The following is an 11,363-nucleotide window of genomic DNA, read 5'->3' on the forward strand; positions in this document are numbered from 1 at the left end:
ACAGGATAAAGTCATAAAACAAAATGGAGTCACATTTGCTTCTTCTATCACAGTGATACTTCTTTCTCCACAGAAAAGACTCCACAGAAAAGGTTCGCTGCCCACGTTGATGTGTCCTGCCGGATGGGACACATGATTTTGTGGCAAGATGCCCAATTTTAAGAAAAGATCAGGTTGGGTCTATCAACAGTAGTTTCTCAATCTCTACAGAACTGTGCTTTCCATTCAGCCTTGGACAGCAGTGGCTGTGCACTGGGTTCCTCTACTGGGCATTTTCAGAAGACCCTTGCAACAAATTATTGATATCTTCTTGGAAATACAATTTAGCCCATGCCCTAACATGGCCCTCTCCATCACAATAACAATTTTTTTGTTAAACCATTTTCTTCTTGAAAATTGTTTTATTCACCTTTCATTATGTTTTAAAATCCACTATTCTGCCAGGCAATTGTGCTTTTTGCCCATGGGACATTTATCTGCCAGATTTCTGGCCAGATTCCTATCATTAGAATGCTTCCCATGCACAGGATGGACCCAGGGCTATTTATAAGTGAATGAAGACCCAAGTTATCTTGCAAATTCCCCCTCAGGAGTGGCCTTCCCTCATTGACCTCAAACTAGGTGTGGGGAAACAGATTTAATGTAGTCTGGGATATCCAATCAGCCTGAGAGGGTGTGTTCCCAGCTAAATACAGGATAGGATCAGAGAGTCTGTGAAGCCAGGGTGTTTCCCTGGAATGTGGCCTTGATTAGATTTAGTAACTGATTAACCATATAAAAAAGGAAGTCAAGCAGAGGTTGCCTGTTCTCAGAGAAGGGATACTGAAGGGTCCAGAGCCTGGGAAAAGAGCAAGTCCCTGCTCACATGAGGAACCCTACTGGCTGTCTTTCCCTTCATCTCTTATTTCCTGGTGAGTTCTGCAGACAATGGGATGGGAGCATCCTTGCTCACAGTGAGATAAACCCTCTCTCTTGGAATTTGTGCCATCACAACCTTGAATCTAGGTTATAATCTTAATATCCTCTTCCATGATTTTGTATCTTGTGACTTACTATGAACAACCAATAACTAGTGGTTATAAATTTAAATGACTCATCATTGAAAAGGAAATGAATTCATATATCTGTAATCCTTGTCATTTGCAATGTTGAGAAAGGAGGATTGCAAAAAAAAAAATTCTGAGTAATGTACCAGGGTCTTCAGCAGCTTAGTGAGACTCTGACTCAAAAGAAAACTACAAAAATTACTAGATTTGTGGCTCTGCAGTAAGAGTCTGTTGGGTTAAATCCCCAGTACCAAATACCAAATACAAAAAGGCTCTTCTGATTCAAGTGGTAGATGTTTCTTTTTTCCATTAGCTGCATTCTTATGGATGAACTGGAATATAAAAATCTTGCAAAGCTGAGTTTTTGTTGTAATCCAATTTTATGAAGTTGGATTTTCTATTTATATCATTGACATCGGTTCATATTGATTTCTCTCTTACTGTGTGTTTAAAGCTGTTCTCATGTACTATAGATTTGGTCTCTGCTTTAATCCCTGCATTGCTAGAATATAAAAGGCACTAGGGAAGAACCATTCACTATGTCTGCAATTGAGAAGAGGCATATCCCCTGCATTGAGTAGAGGATTTATCCCATCCTGAACACTGAGAATTATGAGATTAGGGGGTCATGGTTTAGATATGAGGTTCAGAAGGCTTGCATGAGAGACAATGCATGAAAGTTAGAGGTGAGAGATTGGCTTATGATAACTTTCACCTAATCAGTGATACAAAGCCTTAAAGGGATTAACTGGGTGGTGACTGAGGGCAGGTAGGGTGTAGCTGAGTTTTCTAAACCACTCAAGGTATGCCTTGGGTTTATATTTTGTCTCTGGTGATTGAAGTTCTCTCCTTGGTTTCTTGCTATTATGACCTCTCCTGACTTCCTTTTAGTTTTCTCTACATTTTTTAGAGTTGCATTATATTTGTACGTGATAATGGGATTTGTTGCTCTGTATTTGTACATGCACACAGTATACAACATAAAGTGGCCAATATCACTCCCCAGCATTTTCTTAGGCCCCTGCTGCCTCCCTCCCACCCCTTGCTCCTTTCCTCTACTGATCTGTCATTCTTAGGACATCCACACCCACTCTTATTTTCCTCTCTAGCTTCTGCCTATGAGAGAAACCACAGGACATTTAACTTCCTGAGTTTGACTTATTTCCCTTAACCTACTGGTGTCTAGTTCCATCCGTTTTCCTGCAAATGACAGAGTTTCATTTTTCTTTGTAACTAAACCCCCCTCCCCGTGTAAAGATACCACATTTTTCTTTGTGCATTCATCTGTTGATGGAACTGAGGCTGGTTCTATAGTTTAGCTACTGTGAATTGTGCTACCATAAACATGGGTATGCCTGTGTCACCATAGTACAATTACTTAATTCTTCTGCAATCAGGAACCAAATGCATGTTGAAACATGCTAGGAGGACTGGGAATTCCCAAGCTGGCATCTCAGTGGTGAGGAATGCCTCAAACACTACCTTGATAGTGAGGATACAGAGAGACTCCTCCCTGATGTCTTCCTAAGGGACCTGGAGGGAGAGGACAAGTTGTACCAATACCATTGCTGACATCACATGACATGTGGATTAGTGTAACTTTGCCTACATGAATGACTAATTGAGAAGCACTAAACCAATTGTTAGTTTCTTCAAAACTGCTCTATAGCTAGGTTGTTGTTTTCTGAAAGTTAACTGTATTTGGACATATGGTGTTAAAAGAGGAAAATTCAATCAAGATAAATGTGTGGACACCATTGTGATATGATCAGTACTCTCACAACAGAAGGAGTTTGGGGAAGGGTTGGGAGCAGGAAGACTATGTAGAGACACAGGCAGCCAGCCTGTACAAGGAAGGAACAGAGGTCTCAGAAGAAACAGGCCCTGCAGACACGTTGATCTCACACTCCTAGTCTCCAGAATCATGAGAAAATCATTTTGTTTTTAAAGCCACCCTGTCTCTGTCTTAGTGTTATGAAAGTTATGAAACTCTTATGAAAGCCCATTCAAACTTGGTAAACTAACACAATATTCTTAGCAGCAGGCGTACTAATCTTTTGAAAATATGGATGAAATTAGAAGGTGATTTTCCACAATTTTGAGAAGAAAAATTTTGTGGATCATAAAATTATGGCTTATTTAGAAAAATATATCAGATTCTAAATACTTTGAAGCCAACAGGAGTGGTGATTTTGAGTTTAATCATGGATGAACACCACAGTCAAGGGTTCTCCGATGCAGTTGAAGAAAAGACGCATACAAGCATTCCTCTGCTACAGGGGCTGGAGGACAAAAGTGGGAAATGGTGTAGCAAAGACCAGATGAGCTTGATGAGTGTGTGTTGAAGTGAGTAAGAACTTAACAAGTTGAGCAGTGATAAGAAAAAGAGGATGAGGTTTGGGAGGTGGGGTCAGTGCACTGGAGGATCCTGAATGGTAGGGCCTGGGAAAGGAGAGTGAGCTTGATAGATGAGAAGGAAGACCGTGCCCTGACAGGTAGGGCTTGTGCTCTTTAACAGCAGAGGCACTATCACAGGTCAGCTTAGAGGTTGTGTTGGTGTGTTCAAAGACATTGCACTCAGCTAAAAGGGAAAAAAAGGGAAAATTGTTGCTGTCGTATTTTCCAGTTGGATAAATTCATCATCTAATGAAGACCATGTGAATCTTTGTTTTGGTAATTTTTAAAATATGAATTGACCTTTAATCAACAAGGCTATGATAATAACCAAATATTGGAAAAATTATAATCATATTTAGTAAATTATTGGTGCTTTTTTTTGTTTTGTTTTGTATTTCTTTGTTTGGTTTCTTTGTTTTTCATTGGGATAGAACTCAGGGAAATCAGGTCACGGAGCTACATTCCCAGCACTCTATTTTTATTTTTATTTTTCATATTTTGAGAGCAGGGATTGAGCACAGGGATGCTTAACCCCTGAGTCTCATCCCCATCTCAGTCTATTTTATTATTATTATTATTATTATTATTATTATTATTATTATTATTATTATTATTATTGTTTGTATTTTGAGACAGAATCTCACTTAGTAGTTTAGAGCCTGGCTGTTTCTGAGGATGGGATTGAACTTTGGTCTTCCTGCCTCAGCCTCCTGGGTGGCTGGTCTTTCAGGTGTGCATCACTGCACCTGGATTTTTCTCTTTTTTCAATGGTGGCACAGTAATGTGAGTGAATTTTAGTCTTCATAATAAAAATTGTAATTCCTCCACAAAATTTATGATATGTTGATGGATAGTAGTAAACATCATAATTCCTCCACAAAATTTAAGATATGTTGATGGATACACTACAATTTATAAATCTCTCTCTCCTATGTATGGATCTATAATTAAAAACAGATATCAAAGCTGATGATGGATGGTTATTGAACAGGATTACAAAGGTTTCAACCAGCACATTAACAAATGACCAATCAAATAGATTTCACCCTGATCCCCAGTCATCATCTATGAGCATCATTTCTGAACATCCTTAATATAAATTAATGTGGCCAGCCCTGACACTCCCACTAGGACCCAGTACTTAAGCTGATTTGGATAAATGGAACTATAAGGGCTGGATTGGCAGGATGGAGCCATTGATTCCTCAAAATGGAAATCAACTTGAGTTGATTCATGCTTTCATAATAGAGATCCTGACTTGATTGCTCCTAAATCCAGGAAGATAGATCTACCTCATGGGTGAGGGAGGGTTGGCAGGGAGTGAGACTCCAAGGGGACACAATTTAACTTAGAGAATCACTGCTAACAAATATAGCAAAATCAGTGAAATCTGAGAAATTCCACAATGTTTCCCTAAAAGTGGAAACCAAAGTCTGCATGTTGGTTAAAAAAGTGATGCTTCTTCAAAATCTAAGAGCATTTTATAACTCTGGACCCTTTATCCGGCAATTGATATGTGAAAATCAAGGTTCTCCATATATGTGTAAATGCATATATGGAGGTTTAATTCCTTCATTTTTGTTAGCAATCATGTTCACATTCTTTTGAATTTTGACCTTGGAATATGAACAGAGTACTGCACCTATAACTCTTGGGAAATCTGAATTTTCCCAGTGTTAGCACTGCATTTTAGACAAAAGAATGTCTAGGATTTCATGAGAGGGGAGTCAGGATGCCTTCTAAATGTGTTGAATATCATGATTTTTCTTCTTCATCCACAGTATTTTCTGCAAATTGTTTGGACTGTGTGAGTGAAGAGCAAGATTGCAGAAAGAAAAACCATGGCTAAGAATCCATTGGTGGGTGAGCAGTAAATGGCTTTTCTATTGAAATTTCCGCCCTATTGACAGAGATGCCAAGTCTTCAGTGCAAGCAGGAGTTAGTCCTGTACCCCACAACTCTGCAGCTGTCACCATGGGTCAGGAACTCATCAGCAGGCAACCGATGTCCTTCCTGTTAGGACACCATTATACCGTGCTACCATTCCTGGCTGTGTACTTCCAGAAGGTCATATTGAATCTCACATTCTGCTATGACTTCATTTGAAATAATTGCTGATTAATGATACTACTTATTGCAATGACGTTTGGATTGTGGTGAATTCAGGTCAGGGAAATGAGTGAGGAGTAGAACCTCACAGCCCAACATGGAGGCAGATATTCCAGCAGCTGAATTCTGTTGACCTAGTGCCACAGGAATTCAAGTAATACTGAGAAAAAATAAACAACCTAGGATAGAGAAGGCATGAGAAATAATTTCTTTTTTGCAATTTTAAACTTAAAGTTTTATGGAATAAATTTCAACTTTTGATAATCCCCCCGAAAAATAACCTAAATAAATCAGATCATTTTTATTCCCAATGTTGTTACAACTTACTAATAAAATATTCCTTCAAATTTCATACTGGAAGTTTTTTACATCAAGGTATGTTAACTTAATTGATGTTTGTCATTAAAATATACTAGTAAATCACATAGTAAATGGAGCAAATTTTTGAAGAACTGGATACATGAAAACTAATAAAAAGAGAAATGAGATCAAGATATCAGAGAGATATTGAAAAGTAGTCTTTGGAGCTCACGAGAGAATTGAGGATGAGAGTTGTAGTAAGGGATGGTTGCTGGGACTCTGCCTCAGAGTACAAGTCTCAGAGACTGTGCCTTGTGCTGCTCAAATGTCTGTCCTTAACCTTATTCTGACCTCCTTGCTCACATTGAGAAGAGTGACTCTTCCTACTGATACCAAGTTACATGTAGTTTGCTCAGTTCTCAAAAATTCTGAAGATTGGTTCAAGAATGTCTGCATTGTTCTGGTTACAGTTTAAACGTGTTTTGAAGATATAAAGAAAATCATTGGCTTTTTAAACACTCACATTACTGAATATTTCACTGATGAGGGATATTGGATACCTCTTTGTGAAAATGACTATTTTACACATAACCAATCTTCAAGATGACAAATTAATGTTAAGGTTGGCCTGGTGATAATTCTGGAAAGCTATTTAAATAAATGGGGATTTAAATTTTAGTTGAAAAGATTCAAGTGAAAATTTTATAATAGCCTGATTGAAAGTTATTCTTACCTGTCTTTAAATTTTTTTTCATATTTCATGATTCTCTATCATTCCATATTCCTTTACTATAAATTCTATGAATTCAATGTATGTACATCCTGGGTTTCTGAAAGTAAGAATGTTGGAAGCTGAAAATGAATAGGCTGGTGCTTTAACAGTTTGATCTCCTGCACACCTAGTTTCCCCTCTGTCTCATGCTGTCCTCTCAACCCTTCTTTTGTGAAATTGATCTCCTTGCTCTTTCTAAACTAGCTTGTCAATACCATTCTAGGAATTGGTGACCATTGAAGATGTAAGCATAAGTTTCACCCAAGAAGAGTGGGCCATGCTGGACCCATTTCAGAAAATGCTACACCAATCAGTGATGCTGGAAACCATTAATCATCTGGTATCAGTTGGTAAGTCCATTAATGATATATATGAAAGATGTGAGGGTATACCTATTTCTTCAATAGCAGTATCTGGAATAGCCTCTCTCTATTCAATTCCAATCTCTGTCCTGACTTTCTCATAGAACTTATAATTACATGCAAGAAAGCTGCTCTTATTTATTACTTTAATTACAACTTATTTTACACCACCCTACAATATAGTCCACACCATAATGTTATGTATCCATTAAAGTTAAATTATACATAGACCTAATATTTATAAATAATTATACTTATATTGTCACTGTGCTGGAGGATTGAGTACCAAAACAAGAGAATTCTGAACATTTTGGTGTAATTATTTGGATTCCATTTGAAAGTAATATTTAGTGGAGAGATGAAGTGCCTGAAAGAACTGCTGATTTGGAATTCTTTGAATGTTATTGTGAACATTGGTGCCTTCAGTCCTCCCTGGTATGGGAGCATTCTATCTTTTATTCTGCTTCAGAGAGTGAACTTCAAAATTTTCTCTGCTAAATACTTTCTCCCAGTACCTTGGTTCTCTATTGTTGTTAAGTCATCTTCTTGGCCTTGTCACTAATGCACATTTCTTGGCAGAAATGCTAAAATCCAATGGCTTTTTTTTTTCTACCATGCATAGGGTATCCGTTCTGCAAATCAGATGTGACTTTGTATGTGGAGGAAGGAAAAATCCTGTGGATGGGAGAAGGGACAAGATTTCTCCCAAGGCAGAGTGCAGGTAAGAGACAGAGACATTTGTGATTCTACAGAGATGGGTGCCCAGCCAGTGACTGAGCTTGGAAATATTAAATGACATAGCTGTGAAATTAATGTGGTTGTCTAAAATATAGTAGGGGACCATGGGACAAAATTTCTCATGTATGACTTTGCTTCTTTTAATCTAAATTCAAAATGTTTCCTCTATATTTATATTTTCATTGGGAGAAAACCTGTTAGTGTGTTTTTTAGGTCAATTTTCATGTCTCTTTTTCAGATTTTCTCTTTTAAATTTTTTTCTCCATTACTTTTTAACAATAATTCTATGTTGATGTTTTTATTTTATAATTCCCAGTGTTTTATTTTTCCAAGATATATATTTTTTATCTAAGCCATATCCTCCATGAAAAAGTCAATGATGAAAAAAGACATTCTTATAAGATTGTTGACTTTCAAATTGTGTCTCTGAATTTCATGCTACTAATTTGTATTTCCAACTCTTCTAGGGATGGAAAATGAATATCAAAAACATGAAATGATATGCAGAGCAGTTTTGAAGAGAAAGGCTACACCCATCAACAGGTCAATGGTAGGTTTCAAGAATGGGAACACTAATTATGTAAGTTAAAAACCTGTCTGTGGATTAAATTAGTGACCGAGTACAACTTGATGGCTGTCATTATGTTGGGAATACACAACTTCTGTGTCAAAACATCTGTATAGCTTGCATTCTGGGAGAAATTAAAAAGATTCCAAATGCACAAGCATTTCTCATGTAGCTATTTGAAATATTGAAGACAAAGTTAATCAGAGCCCCTTTAAATAAAATACTAGTAAACGGAAAAATACTTGGCTCACTTGGGAATTATCTACAATGTTCACGGAATTAAAAGTAAGAAGATTTTCATTTTCATATTATACTGGATTGTTTTAAGATTCTTATGTAGAAAAATTAAGTTTATATGGAGACATTGTTAAGAAATGTTCATCTTCTTTACAAAACAGGAATCTCATTTTAAAAAGGATTCCTTGGAATGGAGAAAAGCAAGGAACCACTGGGACAACAAACACTGTGCACGATCCCTTGCTGACCATATGTATCTTGGTGAAAACAAGAAAAATGATTGTGTCTCATGTGAAGGGCAAGAATATTTGGAAGGACATAGGAACTGTTTACAACCTAGAAAATGCAACAAGAATGACCCTGGAGAGACACAATATGAATGTCATCTATGTAGCAAATCCTTTAATCAAACCTCTGATCTAAGCAGACTCAATGAAACTAGAACAGGGGAAAAGAATTGTGAAAATAATTTTTCTGAGAAAGTCTTCAGTTACTGCTCTAAGCATAGACAACATGAGAGAACCCAAACAGGTGATAAACAAAATGAATGCCACATGTGTGGGAAAGCCTTCAGGAAGTCTTACAACCTTAAAATGCATGAGAAAGTCCATACTGGAGAGAAACTATACAGATGTCATTGGTGTGGGAAAGCTTTTTGTAAATTATACAGCCTTCAAATGCATGAGAAAATCCACACAGGAGAGAAACCATACAAATGCCATGTGTGTGGGAAAGCCTTCAGGAAATCAGTTCACCTTCGTCGTCATCAGATAATCCACACAGGAGAGAAACCATACCAATGTCAATTGTGTGGGAAATCCTTTGGTCAATCATGCTACCTTAGAATACATGCAAGGATCTACACTGGAGAGAAACCATACAAATGCCATGTGTGTGAGAAAGCCTTCAGCAAATCAGTTCACCTTCGTCGTCATCAGATAATCCACACAGGAGAGAAACCATACCAATGTCAATTGTGTGGGAAATCCTTTGGTCAATCATGCTACCTTAGAATACATGCAAGGATCCACACTGGAGAGAAACCATACAAATGCCATGTGTGTGAGAAAGCCTTCAGCAAATCAGTTCACGTTCGTCGTCATCAGATAATCCACACGGGAGAGAAACCATACCAATGTCAATTGTGTGGGAAATTCTTTGCTCAATCATGCTACCTTAGAATACATGCAAAAATTCACACTGGAGACAAACCATACAAATGCCATGTGTGTGGGAAAGCCTTCAGCAATTCAGTTCACCTTAGTCGTCATCAGAGAACACACACTGGAGAGAAACCCTATCAATGCCACCTGTGTGGGAAGTTCTTCAGTCAATCTAGTTACCTTAAACCACATCAGAGAATCCACACTGGTGAGAAACCATATGTATGTGGTGTATGTGGGAAAGCCTTCAGTCTATCATCTGGCCTGAGACACCATGAGAAAACACACATTGGAGACAAACAATACAAATGTCACCTATGTGGAAAAGCTTTCAATACATGCTCTGGCCTTAGACACCATGAGAAAACACACATTGGAGACAAACAATACAAATGTCACCTATGTGGAAAAGCTTTCAATACATGCTCTGGCCTGAGACACCATGAGAAAACACATACTGGAGAGAAACCATACAAATGCCCTGTGTGTGGGAAAGCCTTCAGTCGATCATCTGGTCTCAGAGTTCATGAGAGAACACACACTGGAGAAAAATAACATGCATGCCACCTGTGTGGCATACTCCTTGGCCATCACCTTAGTATGGAAATGAAACATGTCTTGCCTTGGAGAGTGGCCATTGGAATGTTGCCTGACCTTACCTTAGAAAAATCGAGCCAGCTCAATGGAGAGAAAGCTCATGAGTGGCATCTATGTGGGAAAGGCTTCAGTCAATCTTACTACCTTAGACTGCACAAGAAAATGTACAAGAAATCATTCATAGGAATGTCAGCTGTTTGGGAGGTCCTGCCAATGTTCTGCATGTAGGAACCCATGATGGAGACAAACTTGAGTTTCTGTAGCATATATTCTAACCTGCTATTACAAGATATAATAACTAAAAATTTTTTTCTCTGTAGTTCACATATTTTTGCTCCTACTCATATTTTTTCCTACTTCCAAATTTGAAAATTATTTGATTCTTAACCTAGCTTCTTTCTTAGTAATATGTTAAGTTATAAATATTCATCTGAGTGCACTTTTATCCCAGAAATTCTAATATTTAAAGCTTTTATTATCACTTCTTTCAAAGCACTGTTTATTTCCTTCTCTTGTGCCTTGTTCCTTGACCTGTGAGATATGTATAGGTGTTCCATTTTGTGTTGAAGGACCTGAAGTGTGGTGATGGGATTCTATAGATCTTAAGGTGATTGATTTCTAATATAATCAATTATGCATTAAACAATCTGCATGATTTTAACTTTTTTAAAAGGTAATGGAAATGCTTAAAATTTTAAATATAAGATTGTATTAGTCACATACATGTCAAAACTATCAAATTGCATGCTTCCAATATGTGCATTTTATTGTACTTCAATTTTACCTCAATAAAGCCATGAAAAAATGTGAAGAAACATTCAATTGTACTTGTGAAATCTAAATCTGAGCACCCCATAATTGAAGAACACCCTTTAATCAGTATGAAAAAAGTTGAAGTAATTTGAATCCTCTCTTGATGTACACAAGTCCCTGTAAAATAAACCATACGAATGATGTTTGATTTAAAAGGTCATAATAAGTGATCTTTCTTAAATGGCATATGCTTCTTTTAAATCCTGTCAAGAAAAGAATGTAGTAACGTACAATTTCAACTCTCAGCTTTCAACCAACCAG

The 11,363-nt window shown here is 37.3% G+C and overlaps 1 protein-coding gene across 1 annotated transcript; it reads left to right on the forward strand.

Annotated features, from left to right (window-relative positions):
* The first annotated feature begins 5,156 nt into the window (after window positions 1-5,156).
* LOC144374002 (uncharacterized) lies at window positions 5,157-11,106 on the forward strand. Its single transcript, XM_078036967.1, has 5 exons — window positions 5,157-5,302; window positions 6,848-6,974; window positions 7,609-7,707; window positions 8,192-8,274; window positions 8,691-11,106. The coding sequence occupies exons 1-5, from the start codon at window positions 5,285-5,287 to the stop codon at window positions 10,245-10,247; spliced, it is 1,884 nt and encodes a 627-aa protein (XP_077893093.1). The 5' UTR covers window positions 5,157-5,284; the 3' UTR covers window positions 10,248-11,106.
* Window positions 11,107-11,363: the final 257 nt, after the last annotated feature.

The sequence above is a fragment of the Ictidomys tridecemlineatus genome, unplaced genomic scaffold (genome assembly GCF_052094955.1).
Source record: "Ictidomys tridecemlineatus isolate mIctTri1 unplaced genomic scaffold, mIctTri1.hap1 Scaffold_540, whole genome shotgun sequence".
Lineage (NCBI taxonomy): Eukaryota > Metazoa > Chordata > Mammalia > Rodentia > Sciuridae > Ictidomys > Ictidomys tridecemlineatus.

Bases quoted from the DNA above. Each gene is read 5' to 3' on its own strand.
- LOC144374002 (XM_078036967.1), top strand. The intron at 7,708-8,191 runs GTAAGAGACAGA...CAACTCTTCTAG, and splicing joins TCTCCCAAGGCAGAGTGCAG to GGATGGAAAATGAATATCAA. The intron at 8,275-8,690 runs GTAGGTTTCAAG...TTTACAAAACAG, and splicing joins CACCCATCAACAGGTCAATG to GAATCTCATTTTAAAAAGGA.